Below are 25,546 nucleotides of genomic sequence, written 5' to 3'. Positions count from 1 at the left end.
TCCTCTTTTTATTTCTTATCTTAGTCCTAGAGAGTGAAAATATTTGGATGGTCATCTCTACTCTGGAAGGGAAACAAATATTGTAAACATAGATATTAACAAGAATGTTTGAGGGACTAACAGGTGAGGATTAAAACTGAAAAGAGGAAAAAGGAAGAAAAAATGTTAAGAACAATCTTAAAGGAGACAGGGAAAAATGAGAAAAAAAATATAAAGAAAGCAGTCTGTAAAAAGAAATATGGATCAGCATGTGGGGTAAGAGAAAGCAAGTGACAGGGAAAGGACAACAAAGCAGAGCTGACTGAAGTGGGATTTGAACGGGAAAGTTCAAATATCTCAAGGTCTCAGCATGTGGGTTGGTCAGGGTTTTTTAAACACCTTCACAAGGAAAGGGAAGAATAATGTTTTCAGTGTTGTCACAAAAGAAAAACTATAAATCTGTCAAAACTAATAAACTGTCTTGTAATGGGTGCTTACTAGAATAAAGTAAATATGGGAATGAACCCAGCTTGATTTCATTAGTATGCATTTGCAATAACAGCAACAACAGCAGCAAAATCAACCAAGATTTTTAGAGGAAGTGGTAAGAAAGAGGTATGGTAAATGAAGAATTAAAGATTTTTATTTTTTTTCTAGAAAGGAAGAAGGGCAGACCTCAAAATAGAGGGAAAAAATAGAAGAGGATATAAACCTAGGAAAAAATGAAATGAAAATGTGACACTGGGGGGAGGGAGAGAGGGGGTGGAAGAGGATAAAAAATCTAGTCTCATCACCTACCAAACCATTTTTTAATTTATTAATTTGTTCATCCATCATAATCTCATCACAATATCACATCTGAGTGCCTCAAGGCCAGAAAGGGTTTAATTTCATCCCTCCTCCCCTACAGGCGATTGAGGGATGATGATATCAAGTCGTTATTCCTGTTTAGCAGCTTGTCTCTGCTTTTCCTGGGCTGGCAATAAACTGATCTCCAATGGATCATTCAGTGCGTGGATCCCAGTTCAGCAATATCTGTTTTCGAAAGGGTGCACCATTGCCCTGGACTATTTATCTCCACTGTGAGAAGAGCCAGAGTAAATGGCATAGATCTGTGCGACCTTTTCTCCCTTCTCTCTCTTCTCAAGAGCCCACATAAATCACATTGTAGCCACCATCCATATTACTGCTCTGTTTTCTGATGATAAAGTGTTGTCCCTGTCCTTTCATACACAGATAGGCTGAATGCTAGAGAAGGGATATGGCCTCTCAGGGTGGAGACAAGCAAAGTTTTAGGAATGACATAAAACCCTCTGACCTCTGAAATGCTTATGAGTTTTGGGAACTCTGGTTTTATGATTGTCCATGTTATTTTCCATCGTATCTTGCCCGGTAATGGATATTCATTATGATTACTTTGGCCAGTGTAAAGTTCTTTTGAGTCATTGCTGAATCATAAGTATCAGGAAGGTGAAATAGCAGTTTGAAAATAACGAAGCATTCAGCTAAAAAAAAATGTATTAACATGCACTTAATTTATTTTTTTTAATATTCATGGATAGTCAAAAACAGTTGCACATTTTTTTCTTTTTCTTTTTTTTTTTCTTTTTTTAATGACCCTTAAGGCCTTTGTTTCTATGTAGGGTTTGTCTGGCATATTCATGAACAGCGTTATTTATACACCTAACCAAGCTCTGATGACCTCCAATACAGATGTCCTCAAACAAGAAGCAAACATGATAAGAAATATTGAGGGGAAGAGGGATTAGCTCTGAGAACTATTTTGTAACGTTGAAGAAACTGTCCTTGTGATATTAATGAAATAAAGGCTGAGCATTAAGATAGGGAAGACAATAAATGAATAGAGATAAAAGTAATCCCAGGTTATAATCCTATTATAAACTCTTCTAGAAGGTGGAACTTTTCTCCAGACCTTGTAGGAAAGTGGGAAGTCATATTTCAAGAAAAGATAGGTACAGTGTGGCATCTTCATTGGCACTTATTTTACTTTTGAGATTGACAAAAATTAATCAGAATAAATTAGCACCATGATGCTGTCAGACGCAAAGAAAGCGAAAGGCTTCATGATCACTGTTAGAAAACTGGCAACAGAGAAAATTAGAGCTTTAGTGGCATTTATAAGAACATCTGTTCTGGGATCCCTAGAGCTGGCAGTGCTGCCTTGTGTATCTCTGCAGAGAGGTAATTAGCGCCAAAACATCAGAAAGAAAATAGGACGAGTCCATGGTTAGCAGAAGAGAGATATTAATATTAGAGATATCAGAGTTCACATCCACCACCCAGCTGCTGATTTGGTCAGATACAGCCTGCGATTAATCTAGGCAAAAAGGCAAAAGGAAAGGCAGGACAAAGCAGAGCAGCCGTTGAAACTCAGAATGTCTGTGGCATCCCTCCTTTCTGATTCACATGCTGGAAGATTGGTAGGGAGAAATTCGCCAGCTTCATGAAGATACTATTGAGATTGCAATCAGAAGTCCCTTAATTTCTGCACAACAAAATACTGCTTTTCCTGGAAAAAGAACTATGATGAATTCTGACCTAGAAAAGCAAGCACCATGGCACTAAAAAACTAAAAAGTTGGAGGAGAGAAGGTTTGGTTTTCATGCAGTCAGTATGAACAACCACACTAATGACTTTTTTAATCATCCTTACAACGATCTTGGTGTTGCCACAGCTATTGCCCTCATCCGAACTGCAGACAGGATTTTCCCATTCATGTTTACTTTTTGTGTAACTTGCAAAGTTCAAGGGGAAATGTACCAGTGAACTGAGTCTTGTTTTCAATCACTGTATAAACACTTCTTAGACAATGAAATTGCAACAAAGTTGGTTGGTTTTTTGTTTTTGTTTTTGTTTTTTTGGTTGGGGTTTGTTTGTTTGTTTGTTTTTGTGAAAAAAAAAATAGTAATTGCCAAAACATTCATCAGATTTATTTATCTGCTTTCTGGGATAAACTAGATATAGAAACAAGCCTGCTATAATTTGATACATGATATTTTGTTGTAAAATAATAATCAGATTTTTTTAAATGTACCAGAAAAAGAAGGCTAGATCTGCAGAGAATACTGATGATTTTAGGAAGGAAAAGGTTGCAATCCAAAGAGCAGGGCAAGATCAGAAAATAAATGGGAAACTATATCTACTGTGGAAGAAGACATGAAAATAAATTGAAGCTTGGGGAAGGATGGAAAGGGAAAGGACAAAACTAATAATTTATTTACCAATTCAGTAATTTAAAATTCTAATTTATGTACCCATCTATCTCACTCTATGCTGTGTATAACAAAACTTTCATCAATACAATATAAAGACATCAAGTGCTTGAGCTTTGTCCTCCTCTCCCCTGGAAGCACTGAAGGATATTTTATTAATCATTGCTCCTGCTTCAGATCTCCCCCTCCTGAAGGTGAGTAAGCAGTGAAAAAGTTGAGCAGGGGTTGTTGGCTCTGATCCCTTCCCTTCAGACTGCAACCAGAAATGGGTTTGAAGATACCTGAGGAGAAATGAGCTCATTGGGGAAATTAATTTTAACAGAGCTTCTTGATGAGGTTAAAAAAAACCCAAACACCATTACCAAATATACCCCCCCACAAAACAAACAAACAAACAAACAAACCCCAAAACCACCAAAGAATCCCTCATTTCTTTCAGGAGACTTTCTGTTTATGATGTTGTCAGCTGGAAAAAGCACCAAAAGAGCTACTGTTGTGTGACAATGCTAATCTTGGTCCACGTTGGCAGGGCATGCAGCTGTAGAGCAGGGTGGTGCTGCAGCGTGAGCACGGCATTTCTCATCTGCTTCCCTGCAGAACTGCCCAGGCAGGGCTCTTAAGGGACTTTTGGGTCTCTCGTGATGCAGCACGCACAGCCCTGGACATTACGGTAGTCTAGAGCACATTGTACTGTGTCTCCAAATGATGTGTTTACGAGTTTAATCATCCTCCTCCCCTGCCACGCAGTTTGACCCCACAGTTTACACATGTTAATAATCATCTCACTCCGTATTACACAGTGCATACATTTATTCCGATTAATATATATTTCATTGTAAAATATATTTTAAGATATCAGTTAAAAGTGTTATATTCACCCTTTATCTAACATTGTTAAATAGTGATTTTCAAAGCGTTTTGTAAAGATATTACTCCAATCTTTCAAGCACTGAAGTCGATACACTCCAGGACTAAATGAATCACACCACTCATTAGTTTTACAGATGGGACTGAAACTCTCACCACCGTGATTTATAATCTAGTATTATCTAAATTCCTGCAGAGAGAATATACAGTGTAAAAATACTTGAGCCGAGCTGAGAACTTCAGAGTAGAATCATCTAGCACATTATTTGACAAAACACGACAGGATTTGTTGAACATTTCATCAGTCTGATGTGAAACTTCATAGTAACATGAAATATTAAAACAGAACAGCCTTAGAAACAACTCACAACTAGTCAAAGCAACAGCAAATCATGTAACAAGGCAAATTTCTGATCAGAATTATCAATTCAACAAGGAGATTTGAAGATTTTCTACAGTGGACAGGTAGTTCTATGTGCCTACATCTCTTTACATGGTAATCAACACCTTTGCAATCCACTCTAAAAAAAAAAACCCAAACACCAAAACCAAATGAAGGAGCATAAAATATGTTTTGAACAAAAGGATCAATTTTAAAGAGGTAATTAACCACTACATTGTTATATACATACTGGAAGTCTAACACAAATAAACCTAATTCAGAATGTAATTTGATTACATTAATTGGCTGTATCTTTCTAAGTTTTAGTTTTCCCTCAGGTTAACTTTTAGCTAGATTTTCATGTTTAGAAGCATAATCTGTATATCACACCAGCTATGGCTTGTACAACATGTCTTTAACCCAATTTTAAGCATCTTAGGTGAAAGACCCTTTAACAGAGCGCTGATATTAGCAGAGCACTGATATTTAGCTGTCTAAATTATCTATTTTAGCCTCATTTTCTTCTATTCAAACATATCATAAAACTGTCAGTCTTAAACTGAGACTCTGAAATCACAAAGCATCCTGTACTTGATTTATTATTTAAGTGCATTGTTTCCTTTCAGTGCACTCTTATTCTAACCCCTCATTAAATAAGTTTGAGGGAACAAGTGTTGTAAAAAAAAATTTAAAAAAAAGCAGCAAAAATTCATCTTCTTTCAGATGTTCTGAAATGATTAGAAGGTCTAATCACAGAAATCTCCGAAGGCTGAAAATTGCTGACTAAGAAAATACATGGTGAAACAATAAATAGCAGTCTTGATTCCAGATCTGTTACTGGAGAGTGTTTCTCTCAAGCTCTTATATGGGGCTTAGGGTTATATTTTCCAAATGGCACTTAAAATGCTGGCAAAGTATCCTAAACGCCAGTTTCAGTTTTGAATTTACTATGATCAGTATAATAGAGTGTATGGAGGGATACGCCCCAGCTACAACTAAGGATACTGCAACTTTCACATCATCTTTACTTTCAGAAGTTGACAGTATCAACAGCATTTGAGCTACAAAACTGGAAAGATATAGGATCAAGAAAGAAATAATGGATTTAATGGCAGTTAAGTGAACATGTATCAAAGGATCCCTGAAAGTATCTACATAACATTGCATCTTCTTCGTGTGTTTCCATAGAGAAGTAATTAATAGAGCTGAGGTTACTACAGATAGTACTAGAGGAAAAAAACAACCTACAAAGTAAAGAAGCAGCAGGTAGAGGTGTGAACTATTCCAGTCAGTGATATGTGCTGTGCTATTTTCTCCACAGTTCCCTGTTGAGCTGCAGAGGTAAGTGCTGGGTGTAGTCCATAGTAAAGGAAGAGAAGTCCCAGAAGAGATCACCAGTGATCCTAGAAGAAGCCATGGGACCATCCCAGATATTCTGAGCTTGATTTTCAGCAACAGCCATTGGGTGACATTGATTATTTTTACACAGTAGAGTACATAGAGCCAGGTACTGAACCACAAACTGGCATGGTTTACAAACATCCAAACAGCGCCAAAAGCTTTGTACACGGAAGCCAATTTTAACACATCTACAAAGTAGAGACTATGAATGTGCATCAGTATGGTCACCTGCAAGATAAATCTTGATGTGCTCAGAAAGATCAGGATCATATCAGTGGAAGAAATTTTTTTGCTTTTAATCCAGTCAATGATATTAACAGCTGTAATAAATCCATTTCCAATAAATCCAGCAACAACTTCAATAGCTACAACACTGATTGAAATGATAAGAACTGGTGGCAACATCTTGCTGGTTTGGTCACCTCTGCCTGATTACCTTGTGGAGCTGTGCAAGAAGTCGAGCAGACCTGATGGAATCTGATTAACCCCAGCTCCAGTCTGCTCACCTTATATCTAGGAACAAAAAGACATCTGGAAATGATAGTGAAAAATGATTGTTGATGTTCTTCCTGAATGTGCAAATCAGAGAAGGATTTAATAATTAATTCTAACCTTCTACATGCATAAGATTTGCCTATGCTTTTCCTTAGGGATGTGGGATAGTCAGCTGTATTAATCTCCTTATCTTTTGTGCAATTGTTTATATTCCTACCTAGAATGACAGGAAGCTCTGTGGCTCTCTGGTTGCAACTGTACTGAGCAATGTGGAAGGGGATCCATCACGCAACCCAGCACAGGCAGCTGCCTATGTCAGGAGACAACAAGAGGTCTTATATTGCAACTAGTATCTTCCATAGCTTTGAAGGTCTATCAATTATAACTGGACCAATTAGTTGTAACCATTTTAACATGGAGAATATTATACAGCCCTCTATTCTAGGTGAGCACTCCAGACAACAAAGCTGTATTGACCCAAGGGTTCTTGCCCCGTATAGCTGATCATTTCTTATATGTTAGATCTTGTGTTGATCACACATATGGCATCAAAGGATGACAGTGACTGTGTATGATAAGCATTGATGACAGGCAGGTGGAGCAGAGCAGTCCATCTAACCAAATCATGTTAAAAGCCCCCCCTTCTTCACCTGCTATCATTCTCCTGGCCTCTATCCCACCCGAATGTCACAGAGGTGTTTCTTCATCTAGATGGCAGATCTAGACCCGTTCTGTTTTACGGAGGGAAAATGTAATCTATCTGCATCCATAGCTTTGGCTAGATGCTGTGATGAGCATCAGCAGTCCAGAGCAGTGGGTGGGGCCCGTTAATCTACATCCTGCTTTAGTGCTTGTTTATAAAGAAATATAACTGGATTTACAGAACAATTTGCCCTCACCTTCTCAACTCCAGTCCCATTGATCCAACTTGTGAAAACAGAATTGGCACATTAATATTGTCAATATATTCCTTCTTGAATTAGAGAAATACGAAACAAAAAGTGAAGACTCTGTCAACAGGGTAAGTAACAGGTGAGGTTATGTGACCACTGGAAAAAGTCTGGAAGTTCTTTGGCAGTAAAATTTCTATTGTTTTTGTGGGAAAGTTGACATGTATTTCCGAAGTCCATTTCTCAACAGAGTAAAATGATGCAAAATAAAAGGTAGACTAAGCATCTAATCTCAATGTGAAAATAACTGTCCGTTTGATTTACTGTTTGCCATTGCATCCAAGCTTCAAGTTTTTGTTGAATTGTTCATAAGGAAAACAACTAACTTAGATTGGTATAAGTACATTTCTTCATTAAGTTATTGAAACGAAAAGGTGGATTTAAAATCTCCATAGCTTTTGTTTCTGTCAATGCTTCATTAGTATCAAACTTACATTTCAGTTTAGGTACTAGTAATTTCGAAGAGAAGGAGCTTTTTTTTTTTAAAAAAAAAAAAAAAATAAAGTGAGCATACTTTCTTCACCACAACAATGTAAATTAAAAAAAAAAAAAAAAAAGTTGAGATGCATTTACAAAATACTCTATATCAATTCCAGATTTAAAAAAGCCCAATGGAAAAAACAAGCAAAGAAATCTAAACTAAGAATATATTGACATATTTCCTCTTTCTATCATGTTCTTTGTCAAAAGTATTCAAAATAGTGGAAAAGTCATGACTTATTAAGGAAAAAAAATATAAAGGAACTGTAACTCAACATCTACCATGTATTTTAAAGTTATATGCATAAAGTTTCCTGTATACAGAATACACATCACATAATTACAGCAGTCAATTACCTCAAAAAATGTAGTCATTAGGTTACTCAAGGGAACATGGCATCTTTATTTTTATGCCTTTATTTATAAAAAACAGCACTGCAATTATAAAGTAGAAGAAACTATGATGGAAGATACAGTCTAGAAAAATGCATGACTAAAATTAATTCTCAGCCGTTCCAACAGTTACAAAACACTCTGCCATCATCATATGTGCTATCAAAAATGAGAATTTTAATGAAAACCGTACCTGATCTTTACCTACCCATTTCCTCTTCCTTTAAGCAAGGCCAAAAATGGGAATAACTACTTGAGACACAAAGGAACATTCCTTCCTTGAGGACTCTCACCAGCTTCTCCAGAAAGAATACATAACACAACCTATACACCCTGGTGGTACTTAAGTCTTCATGACTCAGGTAAAGGAAACAGCCTGTGCCTCAGTGCTCGTCACTGACCTATGTCTAATGTGCTCTGCTCCCAGGAATTCTTTCTAAATAAATATTTTCTCTTGCTTTGTCTCCTAGTAAGTAGCTCAAGAGCTTCCTGATGGACTGTATTGGTGCTATCGTCTTCAGGTGTTCTGTAGAGGATGAGTCCACTCATGGATGCTGGTGACACATGCTGCAATCTCCAAGTTACAAAAGGCCAGGCTTACAGGAACCAGGACCTGATCATACCCGATACCGGCTCCAGGCAGTGATCAGGTTGTCCACTGAAGATCATCATAGTCTCATCTCCTTGAATTCTCTTGCTCCCCTTCTTGTCCTTTCCTAACCTCACAGATAGGGTTGCCACATCAATCTTCTTTAGCAGATTGCCTTTTGGAAGTTATAGAGATAATGGTCATGATCAGACCATGTTTAATTGGCAGAGGAGACACAAGAGACCCTAAAATATGTCGGAGTTCCTTGAATTTATCCTCTGAGAGAGCATTTGGGTGTGTTTATAAAAACAGTTGAGCCACAAAGTAAAGCAGATACTAGCAGTTCTTGAAGCTAATCATGGGACAATGTTAGTGTGACACAAATAGTCAATACTGGAGAGAAGTGTCTGAATTTATACAACATTTTCCCTTGCAAGGTAAATCTCACTGTACTCAGAAAAGACAGGTTCAGCTGACAGGATAACAGCTTTCCTCTTTTGAATCATGCGTTCCGATTAACTACGGCAATAAATACACTTTGCACAATCCCTACAATGATTTTAATTGTTGAAGTAGTTAGAGGTAATATTACAGCCGAGCAAATAGTTTCCGACTCTTGTAAAACACTGCCTGTTCAGCTCATACAGAGATCCATGTAGCACCAATTAACTGGTATCTGGTTAATCTTTTGCTATTTTACTGTGAGCAAGAAATGTATGAATATGATACTGGAAGATTTATTTCTAGTATTGTTCAGGAAGATGTATATCTTGGAAATGTCACTGATAAATCATCCAACTATGGCTACTGTTTCACAATTTTTAGTGAAAAGTAATTTTCTATGGCTGGATTGGGGACAGGAAAAACTAAAACATGTTCAATAGGACTGTCTTTTTCTTCTCATAAATCGTTGTTACTACTTGTTTGAAGCAAGAGCTCTGATTTTGGTGTGACATGACAGATGCTCAGACTGCCACCACCTTCATTATTCTCACACATCTCTCTGCATGCTTAAATGTCTCTTTTGGTGCCCTCATCAACACCAATCCAAATTTCAAAATGTTAAGCTTTGTAATGTGATAGCTCCATCTCATTCAGAAAAAAAACAAAACAAAACAAAACAAAAAAACAGACAAACAAACAAAAAAAACCAACCAAACCAAAACAACCACAAACAAACAAACAAAAAACCCCCCCACACACACACAAAAAAAAGCAAATAAACCCCAGCATGTTAGAGATGGACATCTATAAAGTCTGCACATCTGAACACCCAGCCTGAGAGGCACGATTCCCATCTCATGGAGACATCCATGACTCCGTGGGAAATGAGGATGAGGTTAGGGTGCATATCTGAGCATGGGTGTGGGGAAGCACTCCCAAACCTGGCAATTTAAATGTAACCTTAAGAGTCTATTCTTGCGACAGCAGAGCTAGCCATGTTCTCCATTGTAACAGCATAGGTACTGACAGCGTATCTGAACTGTAGGTCTCATAGGTCATAAATCATAAACCAGGAGTGCTCTAAATCAACCTAACCACAGCGCTGGGATCCTTCAGTCTCCCTTCGGTCTCCTATCTAAAAGCAAAAGAATATCCAGCTCTGATCCTGGAATTTAACTTTGGGATTACACACAGAAAGAAAAATCTTGGAAGAATTTCAACTTTTTGCCCACATCCTACTGATGTTATTGTTTTGTGTTTGACAAGTGTTAATCATCTGCTGGCCGCCAGTGTATTATTCTGCCACAACTAAATTAGGTGACTTGCAAAACAGCCCAAGAACTCAAGAATTATTACCTTGATGGTAAACATTCAGTTTCCTAATGAAGGGACAAGGAGTTGAGCATTACTTCTTATTGTTTGCTCATAATGTGTGATAGAAAAAAATAAAGAAAAATATGCTATTTTGAGCTGGAGGACGGACACTGCTTTCCAGACAATCATAGTAAATTTAATTCCAGTTGAATAAGTGGCTACAGGACCCTCATGACATTTTTTCACCCCTACATCATGAGCTCCTTAGCAAGTAAGCTTTCTACAGCCCATAGTAAATTGTACACAGAATTTATAATGCATTGTATCATGAAGTCCAGCTCTGATTGAAATCTCTGAGTGCTGGCATAAGACAGTGACGTACTACTACTACTACTACTAAGATCCTTATAATAAAATAATTGAATAAAATAAAGCATGGGAGAATACCTCTTGTATCAGATTCAGAAACAGGCCTACAAAAGAAAACTTGCAAAAAAAATTGTATAGGAGAGCCATCATCATCTGGGCTTAAGAAATATGCCCAGAAGCAGCATCCATGGCTCTACTACCAGCTGTTTCCATCTGTGACACTTTCCAAAATGGTTTATCAAGTGTTCCTCACGTATTTGACAAGATATAGAAGGCTTGTGAACCTACATAAAATATCTTGTATCTGGAAAACAACAATAAATTATGCTGCCATTAACACATTCCTGACTTTATATTGTAAAAAGAAATAATGTTGCAAAATATCTGAAAAATGTGTGTGAAAGGGTGATAATGTATTTTACCATTAATTTGCAAGTTGTCATGCTGCTGTCATTATTGTACTGGAGATAAAGTGCTGTTAATTTCATTACAACGCTTTTTTTTTTTTTTTTTTTTTTTCCAGAAAGACATTGTCAAAATGGAAGACCCATCAGACAGAAACTAATGGAAAGAGTCCTCTGAAATACTTGCAAGAGGTCGAGAAGATAAAACAATGTGACACAGATGAAAAGGAAAATGTAGCTACAATTTTAAGGAAGGAAGAATGCACGTGCACCCCAAAAGGAAGGAGAAGGCGATAGCAACAAACTAATGACGATGGTCAGTTGCTCCTTGCCATGAACAAGAAGAGTTTAATATACACCTTCATTAACTCAAAATGGTATTTTTAAAGGTGACTTTATGGTTTATATCATAAAGTATGAGAAGAAATGTGTTCACTTCCCAAGTAATGGCTGGATCCTACCTGCATGACTTCCTCTCATTTCCCCCTTTTATTCCCCAGAAATTCATGATGTCCTCCATCGCCTAAGAGGACCACCTTCGAAACATTGGAGATTGATATTGTTCCCTCCTGAATCCACGTTTCCACCGAGCCTTACCAAAACCTTGCCCCATATCAGTTTAAGAGACCAGATCGCTCATCTTTCCCCTACCTAAATTCAATTCATGAAGGAACCAGCTTCTCAACTCTACTTATGCCTTCCTCAGTTGTAGATAAAGGGATACTCAAAGCTTTCTCCACTATCCCTAGGGTTTAATACTGTATTAGATGGGTCAACAGTAAAGTCTTTTGTTTTCATTTCCTTATCAACATTATGAATTCTCACTGTCTGCATCCATAGTTACATCCTTATCTGATCTTTGTTACTATGACTGGAAGAGCTCCTCTGGGCTATTTGTTTCATTGTGTATTGCACAGCATCAGTCAGAAAGCGTAATAAGTTATAATAAACATTGCTCTTCAGGGTAAGCTTTTCAATGAAAGCATATTGACCCTTAGTTTTCAGTTTCAATAGCATCTGTATTTTTCTTGCCCTTATTAAAATAAGTAAAAACTTTTAAGCATGACAGAATAATTTGAACTTCTTAGTTTGCCATTTTCATGGTCTCCCTTGTACTCGGCTGAAGACTTGCAAAAATTTCAGTGGTCATGCACAACTCCTAGAACAATCTCTAACTATATCATTCAAAGCAATAGACCTTTGTAATCTGTATTGCCCAGGGAACAAGATGACATTTTAAGCTTTGAAAAACCCAATGTTGAGTCACCAGGAGGAGAGCAACTTAAATGTGTTTTCTTGTTAAGCAAGGGTAGAAAGGGTGGAGAGAAACCTAATGATGTCAAGAAGTTGATAGAAAAAGCAAATCATAAGGAAGCTAAAGTGTGTTCAGTATTCTCCTTTTTAGTGTACCAGAAATAAAGTTAAATGTCTGGATCACAGGATACAACAAAAAGGATGCAGTACAGAAACATGCCATCCCCAAACTGTTTTTCAAAGATGTAGTAAACCAAATTTTAGCACATGAGTTCTGAAAAATCAGACATGTCAAGAAACTTTGCAGTCCATTCAGGGACTTGCAGAGTCCTTGTCTCACATGTATGGATAGTCTTTCATAACATCAGAAGACACCTTCCACTACTCTTACTGCTTGTCACAAACACTTTGGAAGACCTTTTCTCCATATCCTAGTGTTACTAGACCTCAAAATAACCACTGACCAGTGTCTACTTTTCTGTAGTGTACTAATGTTTGTTGACTGATCTTCCCCAATCATGCCATCTCATGCTATCCGTGGTTCACTATCTCTAAAAAAATTGAGTTCTTTACTGAGTCAGATTACTCAACAATCACACTTTCTATAAAACAAGATTAAAGAACTCATTTATTTTACTATGGAAAAGGTTAAAACATTGCATTAAAATGAGACACAAAGTTAAAAAAAATACAGATTAACTATCAAGCTTGTGTTTGAAAATACACTCTCCTTGATTGGTCCAGCTTCTCAATGGATTTAGGAAACTTTATTTTCTTCTTTCTCCTCCTCCAGTGATGTTTTACCCAAAAGTCTGTCTGGTTACTCTGTTGTTAGAATTGGAATTGTTTTTCACATGTTTCTTAACAAGCCTGAAGATTTAGAATACTGATTCTCATTTCTCTTTCCCCAAAGCATAGCTGCAAGAACATCTCTTATTTTCCATGTTCATTTTATGGTTAGTGTATTCCTTCCCACACAACTGGATATTTCTGTTCACAAAGTTGTCAAAGGTTACAGTGAAACTTCATGCAAACTGGACACTGCACTAGGCTCAACACTTACAATTTGTGCGTAGCTTCACCCAGAGAATAAATACACATTTCTAACATAGGTGCCAGACTTGTACGTTAGGGAATATTTTCTGAGTCAACTTCCTTTATTCTATCTTGTATTAGATTTCACATATCCTGCCATTACCAGCAGTTATCCATTTCATGACCCCAGTTCAGAAATACCATTCTTAAAAGTTCTCCTTATTCATGACAGCCTTTTCAGCATACACGTGATGTTAAGGTCACTTATAGACTATCAAGACTTAAAGATAAGCACAGTCCTTGTGACGGATTTTTATTATGAATTGAGCTATTGTGCTTAATCACAGTCCATGTAGATAAAGTGCAGGGACAGAAGCCATCTCTTCATTTTCCCTATCACTCCAACTCTCTTCCTTCATCTATTCCCAAATCATGAAAAAAGCACTCAGGAGTGATTGCAATAAAAATAATGACATTTTAAAAAAGATACAAATGTAGTGCTAAAAAATACTATCAGCTTCTCACAGTGCAGTTGGACTGAAGAAGAGACATGTTGAAGAGTTAAATCACCCTCTAAAATGCAAAAAAAAAAAACCAAAAAAAAAAAAAAACCAAAATACTACTGAATAAGATGTAGTTTTCTCAAGTGTGGTCTTTTTTTGTGGGAAGTGGGCACTGAATCGAGCTCGTAACCACCATCTAGGCTAGGACTGAGTTTCAGTGTCAATGTCTACATATGCCTAAAAGCCTAAGTGCCTAAATCACAGAAAGATAGAATCATTTAGGTTGGAAAAGACCTTTAAGATCATCAGGTCCAACTGTAAACCTGACACTGCCAAGTCCCCCTAAATGTTGATCTGTCTACACCCGTACTGTTGTCTGCTGTCTCATAGCAGACATAGCCCTGGTCAGCATAGTCACTGGAGCCTGCAGAGAGATTCAGGTCACCTAAAGTAGACACCTAAAACCAAATTGGCAGATACCTTCTGCACAGTCCATTAACTGTTATGACTATTGCCACCGATCGTGCCCAGGGATATCCAAGACATCTGTACAGTGCAGGCAGATACATCACAGGACTTCACAAAGATCCATCTCATTTTGTTGCAGCAGCTGGAAGCAACACAGGATGCTTTCATATGTAGGCATTTAAATTAACTCCTACTCTGAGACTAAAGGCCACTGGCTGAGGTGACCTCCAGTAGCTGCCAGGTCTCTGTAAAGTTCTGAGATGTATCTGCCAGTTTTTTACTGATGTCTAGAAATGCCTGTGGCTGATGGCACTAGTGATGGCACTAGATTACTACATTTGGCCAGTGAAGGAAGCCCGAATGCCCAGAAATAAATCACTTTCATTTTGTCATTGGATATCTTTGAACCCCAGATGGACTCAGGAAGCAAGAATTAGAAAAGCTACCAAAAATAAAAAAAATTAAAACCATTCTTATATAAACTATATTAAATAATGTATCTAAGAATAAAAGCCTATGCATCACCTGAGGCTAGCATTTTTGTGGTTTTTTTTTTTTTTCCTTCCTTTCTTTTTCAAAATATTGGTTTTTAAATGTTTAAAATACACGTTAATACTAGAAAGTTGTCCTGTTTCCAAGTGTATCTGGAATACAAATTTACCTCATACAATATTTTTTAATGTTTAAGTGAAGTAGTTTCATTTAAACTGGTTTCTATATAATTTTCTATTTTAAAAAATGGTCTTTGCAGTTCTTTTATGAATGCTCCTGTATTCTTTGTTAGCAATAAATGAAATTCAGCAAATAGAAATCTTTGTGTTTCTCGTGTAGTGAATCTATCAGATGGAAACATTCCATGAAAAAAATTTATGTGGTGATATCATTAAGGATTATAACATCAGGATGCTGCATAGGCAACCTTAAATTAATATTTTTTAATTATAAAATTTTAAGTGCTTACCTCTGCCAACTCTATGCCTTTAATTTAAATGTGCCTTTTAGTACATATAAGTATTAAGACCATAATACTACTTGCAGGCCATCACCAATTCAGAACCATTAGCAAAGAGCCTCACACTGACACGATGCTGGACGCACTTGTGTTTGTATAACCAGTGTGCCATTTTGACAGCTGACTGCAATTCAAATCCCTTTGTCAATACTCTGCACCACCTGTGATGCACATTTAAATTAATCCTGATTTTCATTGCTTACTTACACTTTTTGAGTAATGTAAGTGACACATGTCACAGCAAATGCTCCTCACCGTGAAAGTCAGCAATATTTCTGGCACTGCCTCTAGGAGAGACAAAATGCTGTCTGTTCAGAAAGATTCACACTGGAGTCCCTCCTTGTACCTCTTCATAGCCAGTATGAAGAAAGCAAAAGTCCATATTGTGATAACCTTTTTTTTTTGATGCACAACATTTAATTTACAGCTTCTGTACAAAGCTGGAGTTGGGTTCACTTGGGTTTTTTTAGTCCAGATTCCCAGCTGTAAAGTAAATTAATAAATAATCTCCAGTTCAGTCTCTTATTTATTTTACAGTAAGCAGATGTCTCATCAGTGTGAGCACTGGTTGAAGTAGCACGGTACAATGAAATCCATTACAAACATGCCTCAGTCCAGATATTATTTCTCAATATCCTATCAGCTTTTTAACTTTGCATTAATGAAATGTTTCTTTGTGTGATTACTATAGCAAGGGGTGAATGATGCATGAAATAAAAAGCTGTCAAATCCTTGAGAAAGTGTGCAACACAATGACACATGTCTGCTTACTGTATTCAAAGAGTTCAAATGATATTCTTCTCAAGTGAGAAGCACTAAAATAAACGATGGTCACTTCATCGGACTGACTTGGAACATATTCAAAATCACAAAAATCATGAGTGTTTTTTCCGATGTTTTAGGCTAAAATGAAAGAAACACAAAGTTTATTTATACCATTAACAAATTATTTTCTGCATATGGATCTTTCCTGGGACAGTTGTAATCAGGCTTCTGTAAAATGAGGTAATAACTAAACTCTTTAGTGTGGGAAAACAGGCAATTCTGGAGGTTATAACCTGTAGGTACATAAAAACCTCTTACATAAAGAAGTTGAACAGGTTTGATGATTTACCATCTTTCCAGTATAAGAAACAGGTGGCATCAAATGGAAGAGGAGTTAAAAGCAAACAAAAGAAGGTGGTTTTCAACATAACATATAGGGAAGATGTGAAACTCCTTGTTAGAAGATGCTACAAGTGCAAAATTTCTGCATGGATTCAAAGGATGAACGGACTAGCCCATAGGAATGAAATCAGTTGAGTGTTAAAACACATAAAAAGCATTTCTGGTTCACATAGTTCCTGTAAAAGTTTAATGCTTGGGAGAGTATCAGGAAAAAAGCAGAATTTATGTTTGCCCAGTTTGCACAATATTCCATAGGCTCTCTGTTGCCATCGAAGGGAGGTCACTGAACAGATGGACCTTTGGTCCCAACCAATTAATATCAGTGAGTTATACTGTCTCATGATGTCGTTTCACTGTACATTCCATGAATTACGATAATTCTTGCATGGTTTTGATTACATCCAACTACAAAATATAGCCCCTGTGCCACAGCTATAATTATTTGTATTAGTGAAGTACCTGGATCCTAGAAAATAATTTAATCCCATTGTGCCAAAGGCTTTAAATACAAGCACAGCAATAAGAGCAATTTTGTCCCATGTAGCATAAGGAGAAAATTAGTTCCAACCACAATTTTATTGGATCCAGAATGGCCTCCCGAATGAAACAATTCTGTCCAGTCAGAAGGACTCACATTGCTGTTTCAACTCATAACTCTTCATCTCCAGTAATAAAGCAGAAGCAAAAATTCTGATTCAGTTGTATCACTTTCATATGACTAACACAGTAAAATACAGTGGAATTATTCTTGGTTTACAGTGTAATAAACAAGAGAATAAAGCTCATTTCAGAAATGGCAATTAGTTATTCACTTCACTCCCACTTAGAAATAACTGTTATAAGTGTTTTTATTGCCGAACAGCTCATTCTTGTTTTAGATCCTGACTGTTATTTCCAATGATGTTCAACGATTTTGCATTTAGCTTTACTGTGCAGATCTGAGTAAATCCAAGAAGATGAAGTTTGGCTTTCCCTGGGAAAAGCAGAACAGTTAAAAATCTCTCCAAGATCTTTGTTACAGCTTTCCTTTTACTTCAGCTTTTAAAAATTATTATTATTTGGGATGAGGAGGAACACCCCAAAACTGTTGACAGTTTTTGTCAAATTCTGAATATCAAAAACTGCAATTAGCTTTAATGAATGGACAGGTCTGATTGTCAAGATGTTCTCAGTGCACATAGGTTACATATCAATGATTTATTAATTTGGAGTGGAATAAGGGCACGTTTCAGTGATACAGCTGAGACAGTGCAACGTCTTCCCCGTGGCAGAGAACGGGCCATCCTGCTCCTACCAGCTGCTGCTGTTTGCTTGTGCCAGATCTGATGCCCAGCGGTCTCCATCATGAGATTTTTTGTTTCACTGAACTGACAGAAAATTAACACACCAAAACAAGTGTGTATATTCTGCAAACTTAGCAAATTAAATCAGCTCAGTGAAAGCACAAAGAAGAGCGCCAGAGGCAGCTCCTGTATGGCGCAGGTGGGAGAAAAGTCGGGGAGGGTTTGGGAGCAGAGAGGGCAAAAACGAGGCTGCTCTTTACATTCACAGTAAACTACTAGATGGACACAACTGTAGCACAAAAATATACAAAAACACGGTTCTGACAGGTTGCAACACAGTCCTCACAGTATTTCATAAAAATCTGACACACTAGTTAACTATTTTATTTTAGGATCCCATGGGGCCCAGAGAAGAAAGACGCTCTGTGGTGTAGATCCAGCCAATCTGCTCTGGATGAAGACACCAGGTCACTTTGGTTATTTTGCTGTAGGGTCAGGGATCCTTCCATGTGTACTAGGCAGCTTTGGCCAATATATTCATATTCTGGATGGATTAAAAATAACTTCCTCTGCAAGGAATCTTTTAAAGGATGTTTTAAGTCTTATCCTGAGCAGTATGTTACCCTAGATTTGTCTTCCATCTATTATACAATCAAAGTTGGTCAAATACAGGGTCCAAATTCAAAAGTTTATCTATGAAGGTTTTAAAGCAGTATTATGTCACCAATACAGTAGCCTAATATTGGCTTCTGTTAACAAAACATATATCAGAAGTTATAGAAATGCTGTTTCTCCCCTTCCTTTTGTCACTCTTAGACAGAAATAGATTGATTTAAGTGGTAACTTTTCTATGTACATTGTTTTGGGATTTGGATCGACTCAAAATTTATGGACTGAGAGCTTCTAAACTTGCTTTGTGAGAGACTAACAGCATTTTTGATATAAGCTATAGATGTCAAAAATCCAGAAGTTTTTTTTTGAAACTCAGACAGCCAGTACATTATACTTTTTGCTTCCCCTTTCTGCATCTTGATCATCAATATGATTCTATCGCATCTCTTTCATTCAGGAAGAGCTTGTGTCTAACTATATTGTAGTTGGCATTGCTGATAAAATCACAGCAGCTACATTCCTCTCTTCAACTCCCACTCACCTTCTCTGGCTAAGCCAGAGTCAATATGATGACTAAGGGCAGTAAAACTCAATTTCTCATTCTGCTGTGCTTCACCAGGCTGCTTTGTTATTTTTAAGTCTTTCCTCCATATGGTGGCATGCTCTTGTCCCCATATTTCACTGTCTTCCAGGGGAGCATCCATCCACTTCTCTGATACCACGTTGCCCCCTAGTGACAAATACTCCGCTTCTCTCCTGCTTCATCCAGCTTCGGCGGCTCTGACTTTTCCTGCAGCGTTCCCCATTATTTGGTTCGGGTTTTTTGTTTTGTTTCCGTTTGGTTTTAGAAGATATATTTTTCTATGCTGGAAAAAAGTTTCTTAGTCCTGTCCCTCTGTGATATTAGTTAAACTTTGCTCATTTTGACTCCAGCCTTCAAGAAAAGCCCAAGTTTTTGCACTGCTTTCAACCACAGCTATTTATATATGATGGGCTGAGTTCACCCAGGCAAGATTTCTGTCACAGGGCTTAGTTACTGCAGAAATAAGCAGTGGCTTGTCTCCATCAATATGACAGCAGGTGACCAATGATACCAGGTATGTAGAAAATACATTGGAAAATAGAAGGCAGAGCAGGCGTTTCAGAAAAAGATGTTAATCTAATCCCATTCTCTAAATGACACCCTCTGCCTTGCTTTCTTAATACCAGTGCTGCAGAGGTTATTGGCAAGACATTCCTTCACAGACTAAGAGAAGGTTTTGTAAAATGCGAATCAAGCCACCTGCCTGAGGGTTTGGAGAGAGGAGCTCTCACCCTGAGAGCTTGGTGGGTGTCTCATGCTGCAAAGATTGAACAACTCTTGAGTCTCCTGAGCAGAAGAAAGGGAGGAGGGTAGATGAGTAACTTTGCTCAAGCAAGCAGAAGGATTTTTAGTCCTGGATGTACTACAGCACTAAGCCTGCAGGGGAGGAGGCATCTGCAAACTCCTCACCTCTTCGTTTGTGACTAAAGAAGGATTGTGCCCCGTCTGCTCCTCATGCTCCTCAGTATAGTTGAATTTTGGTGTCACTCTCACCTGGTCTCTGGAGGGAGGAGGGAAGGCCCCAGGATGCTACCATGGCACCTAAAACTTCTTTCTGTGTATAAACTAGCAGACACGGAGACAGAGAGTGTCACGTGTCGCTCCTGACAAACATTGGAATGGGTTAGACTCTGACTTTGGCTTTAACTGAGTTCATCCAGGCCCCCTCCTCTTAATGTCCATATAACAGACCTTTATAAAAACAACAGAGATCTCTCCTTTGTTCACGTGAAATGCTGTGGCAGGACTTCATCACTTCCTGCCACAATTTTACACTAAGGTGGCCATTTGAACTGCTTTTTTCACTCAAGGCTCTAATGCAGCATGATTCTGCAGATTAAGATTATTATCTTTGCTTTGGTCTTGCTTAAGTCAGCATCCAAAGGCACTAACTTCTAGTGAGACCTCCAGAAGTATTATCATCAATACATAAAATCTGTCTGCACTACAAAATCCCTTCAAAACTGGTTATATGGGATCTGAGCATGTCCAGATTTGTCAAAGTCAATGGAAAAACCCAGATGACAGAGAAGCTCATTGACTAAAAATGTTTTTATTGTGAGAACTGATTATTAAGAACCCTTAAACCAGAGTCAATACTATAGAAGTCATTACACTGTCTTTGATTACTACCAACACTACAAATATAGTAACATTAGACACTTATTCCAAATTGTGCCGTTCAGTTAATGAGATAGTATTTATTCTTCCTCGGCTTGGACTCACCGTTTTCCTTCTCTTTTGTAATCCCCTTTTAGATTCACTGTGATATGAAAAGCGCTTCATAAATTGTGAGCCTAGTGGTGAGCATTACCAGAAATCAGTACATACATTAACATACTTGTCCTATACTAGCGAGGAATCAGCACGATAGAGAGAACATGAATTTCCACATACTGAACATGTGAGTGAGATATCCCCAGATTTTCAGGAACAGGCTCTGGAGTTTTTTATATGACCCAACAAGCAATCATCTCAGTGCTCTGTACCAAGATAATCTTCACTAGCAGATACAGGGCTTGGGGGTTGGTTTTTTGAGGGTTGATTTTCCAAAAACTAGCCTTCTTAGTGTCTAATTGGTTTGTCATTGGCTTATTACGAGGAAAAATGACAGATGTATAGTCCAACTAAATCTTTCTAGGACTGTGAAAGAGCTGTACTAATAATCTGAACTCACCACTTGATTCAAATGGGCAGTATCTTTTCCCATCACTGGAGGACAAGAAACAGCTGCCCTACATGTGGCCTTGAAATCCATATACAGTGCATTTGTTACACAGAGTTTGCCTACAATATAGTGTGACTGTATACACAACCTCTCTGATCCTTGTTACTTTTCTTCATTACAACACTGATGTCACCTTCTCCCAGTAATCTGGGCAGCCTTCTTGTTTCAGTAATCTAATATATGACTGTATTGTTCCTAAGGTAAAAGGTACTAATAGCAGCCCTGACAAAGATATGCAACTGAAAACAGTGTAAACTGTTGCCAATTTCTAAATCTCTCTGCAGGTTTGCTGCATACCATTATTCTCTATGCCATGACATTTACTGTGGCTCCTGAAGGAAATACTGCATGGAGTTGCCAAAGATGCTATCAGAGAATAGCACCATTAGCGACTCTGCACGGATGCGACCAAATAAGTAATTCAACATTTTGCAGTCACCAGACCATAGTTTTTGGAAGAAAACTGGATGGTGGCAACAGCAAAGAAACAAAAAAAAAATAATAATCCCAGCCCTCTGTCTGGAAGGGGAAGACAAACATTTTCACAAACACCGGAATTAATATGGAAGTTCTGCAGAACTGGGGCTTAGGCAGATTTGTTTTCCCAAACAGATTCATTCATCCTTAATCAGCAGCCCCAGCTGTCCCTGCTGGGAAAGTCTGCATCTCTTTTTCTGCTTGTCCCTGGCTGTGCTGAACTGGCATTTCCAAAAGTAATTACCTCACGAAGTGTAGAACACCCAGAAATACTAAGAAATGCTAATTCGGTGCCAGCTACACTGATTCACCAAGCTGAAAGTGCCGGTTCAGCTCAGCAAGAGTCACAAGGTGTCAAGAGAAGTCAGGACTTCACCAACAGGGCCAGGCTACTTGGGAGCAGGATGGAGAAGAGAGGTATGGCCGCTTATTAAATGCACATCCAAGACACTGTCTCAAACTGTACATTAGAGAAGTGCAATATAAAAGAAAGCAAACTTTGCATATGCATGTGCGTGTGTGTGTGTGTGCGCGTGAACAGTGATGGCGACGGACACATCTGAACATAGCACTAAGCAGCTAAACAATTACTGCTTTTGTTAACTGTAAATTATTTTTAGTGGCAACAACCTAATATTTATTGAAGTAATAAGTTAATTTACCGTCAGTAGCCTTGATTGAATTTCACCTGTAGTTCAGAAGCAGTGGTATATTACAGTAAGGAAGGAGTTTACAATGCTAAAATCAAATTGCATTACAACCAAGGGGTCTGTAAGCATTAAATTGAAATATTGTATCCTTTCCACTGCACTTTATTGCAGAATCATAGAATCACAGAATAGTATGGCTTGGAAGGGACCTTAAAGATCACCTAGTTCCAACCCCCCTGCCATGGGCAGAGACACCTTCCACTAGCCCAGGTTGCCCAAAGCCCCGTCCAACCTGGCCTTGAACCCTTCCAGGGAGGGGGCAGCCACAGCTTCTCTGGGCAACCTCTTCCAGTACTTCACCACTGTAACAGTAAATAATTTATTTCCTATATCTAACCTAAATCTACCCTCTTACAGTTTAAAACCATTCACCATCATTCTTTCATCCCCATGTTTCACCCCTTATCCCCATCTTTCCTGTAGCCCCCTTTAAGAACTGGGAGGCCATTCTAAGGTCTCCCTGGAGCCTTCTCTTCTCCAGAGAAGTTGAAGTTGAACAACCCCAACTCTCTCAGCCTGTTCTCATAGGAGAGGTGCTCCAGTCCCCAGATCATCTTCATGGCCCTCCGCTGGATCTGCTTGAGAAGGTCCATGTCTTTCTTGTACTGGGGACCCCAGAGCTGGACACAGCACTGCAGGTGGGGTCTCACAAGAGTGGATTAGAGAGGGAGAATCTCTTCTCTTGATCTGTTGGGTGCACTTCTCTTGATACAGCCCAGGATATGGTTGGCCTTCTGGACTGTGAGATCACACTGATGGAACATAGTGAGTTTTCCATCCACTAATACCCCCAAGTCCTCCACAGGGCTGCTCTCAATCCACTCGTCACCCAGCCTGTATTTGTGCTTGGGATTGCCCCGACCCATGTGCAGGACCTTGCACTTGACTTCGCTGAAGCTCATGAGGTTCATATGGGCCCACCTGTCAAGCCTGTCCAGGTCCCTCTGGATGGTACATCCCTTCCCTCCAGAGTGTTGACAACACCACACAGCTTGGTGTTCTCATCGAAGTGGCTGCAGGTGCACTCAGTCCCACTCTCCATGTCACTGACAAAGATGTTAAACAGCATCAGACCCAACACTGACCCCTGAGGAACACCACTCATCACAGGACTCCACGTGGACATCAAGCCATTGACTGCAAATCTCTGAGTGTGACCATTCAGCCAATTACTTATTTACCAAATGGTCCATCCATCAAACCCATGTGTCTCTGATTTAGAGACAAGTAGGCAGCATGAGACAGTGAGAAGTCACCTCTATGCTTTGCAATAAGCTAATAAATTATTTTAAGATGGCCCACTGCAACTGATAAACATACACGTCCTCTCACAGTTACTTCATACCTGTTCTTCTATTGTTGCTTCTTGTATATTAAAATCAAAATAATCCATTGATGAAGTTCAATTGATGTCTACTTTTTGCCTAACATTATGCACAACACTAAGGTACATTATCTTTCATCTTGACAGATCTCAAAGTGCAGTACTGTCTGCTATTGAAATTGCTTATTCTCCACTGAAACTCAGCTGTCATCAAGAGAAAAAAACAGCACTTGTTAATTCATTCTGTTCATACCTCTGTGTGAGCTACAGGGACTTCTCTAATTTTGAGCTTTTATCAGCGCTGTCTATACATTATTATTTTATTATGATTGAACTGGGTAAGCACTAATACCCTACACAAATATCTGATATCCTTTTATTCATTAAGAGTGAGTCATTTTACATTTCCTATTACCAACATCTTTCCAGCACTTAAATATGTCTAGCAATTGGAAAGTGTGGCTTCACAGCACATCTAACATGATGAAAAGGCAGTAGAAGAGTAGCAGGTATCTCTGATGCTGACTGTTAACAATATTTGTACAGTTTTGCCTCAGATATCCTGGTGTTAGATCCATGTCCGTGGCAGAATACATTAATTTTGACCACTGAATAAATACATCAGTTCAGCTGAGTATCTTCTCTTTTCTGCTCAAGGGGCTTCTGGGAGCAGTCTTGGAGTGAAAGAGGGTTGGGAGAGCCATCCCAGATACATAATAGTGGGCATCATGGCACACAGCCAATTTACCCACTCCTTTGCATCTGCATTGTGAGATTTGCACATCTGTAAAGCGGGCATAAAACACTGCAAAATCATTTTGTCTAGGTGAAACGACTAAATAAAGTGCAAGAATATCGTCTACTCGGTATCCCAGCTAATTGTAGTTAATACATGTAAGGCAGTTTTGCTTTCATCTACATGCACTCAATATCATTAATCTCATAAGGAAATGAGCAGTATGGCCTGCGAGGTTTATACGGCCACAGTAGGCAAATACTTTAAATCAAATTACAGCTCAGAAATATGATGGTATCGTCTGCTCTTATTTCTATTGTTTAAGCATGATCTGCACGGTTATTATCACCTCACAGAGACTCATGCACCGCATCGTGAAATTTGCATGAAAACAACAGCTGTCAAACAACACTAATTGCAAGAAAGTATCAGGGTGAAAAGAGGCAGCTATGAATTCTCTTTGGCAAAATTAACGAATTCATCAGAATTAGCTTCTGCATGACTAAATGGGATAGAATCACATCTACAAGCATGTGGGTCCTCCAAGTACATAAAAGTTAGCATTAATTAAAATGCTTATTTTCCATCTGTACTTTGCAATCCATTTCTATCCAGTCTGCTTTATCTGTGCACTCCAGCAGAAACTCTGCAATCCAGGCATTTCCATTAAGATCCTCTTTTTCAATAACAAGATGTGGCACACAAAGAACAGTCACAGCTGGGAGCAGGGGGGATCATCACTGTGGGTGCAAGTAGCCATTTGCATGCCTCCAAGCCAGTTATGTGGAGAATCAGCTAAAATACCTCAGGGATCACTGAACTCTTGGCAGTGGCCGTTGGGGATGTTCTGCGTAT

General features: G+C 38.4%; 1 protein-coding gene across 1 annotated transcript; it reads right to left on the bottom strand.

Moving 5' to 3' along the window:
- Positions 1-5,322: 5,322 nt before the first annotated feature.
- On the bottom strand, positions 5,323-6,267 carry LOC141973769 (taste receptor type 2 member 40-like). The gene has a single exon (XM_074932676.1). It carries the CDS (start codon positions 6,265-6,267, stop codon positions 5,323-5,325), a length of 945 nt encoding a protein of 314 aa, XP_074788777.1.
- Positions 6,268-25,546: the final 19,279 nt, after the last annotated feature.

The sequence above is a fragment of the Athene noctua genome, chromosome 1 (assembly GCF_965140245.1).
Source record: "Athene noctua chromosome 1, bAthNoc1.hap1.1, whole genome shotgun sequence".
NCBI lineage: Eukaryota > Metazoa > Chordata > Aves > Strigiformes > Strigidae > Athene > Athene noctua.
Note: the sequence above shows the minus strand (reverse complement) of the source record. Positions and strands in the feature narration are given on the sequence as shown.

Bases quoted from the DNA above. Each gene is read 5' to 3' on its own strand.
- LOC141973769 (XM_074932676.1), bottom strand. From the start codon at position 6,267: ATGTTGCCACCAGTTCTTATCATTTCAATCAGTGTTGTAGCTATTGAA.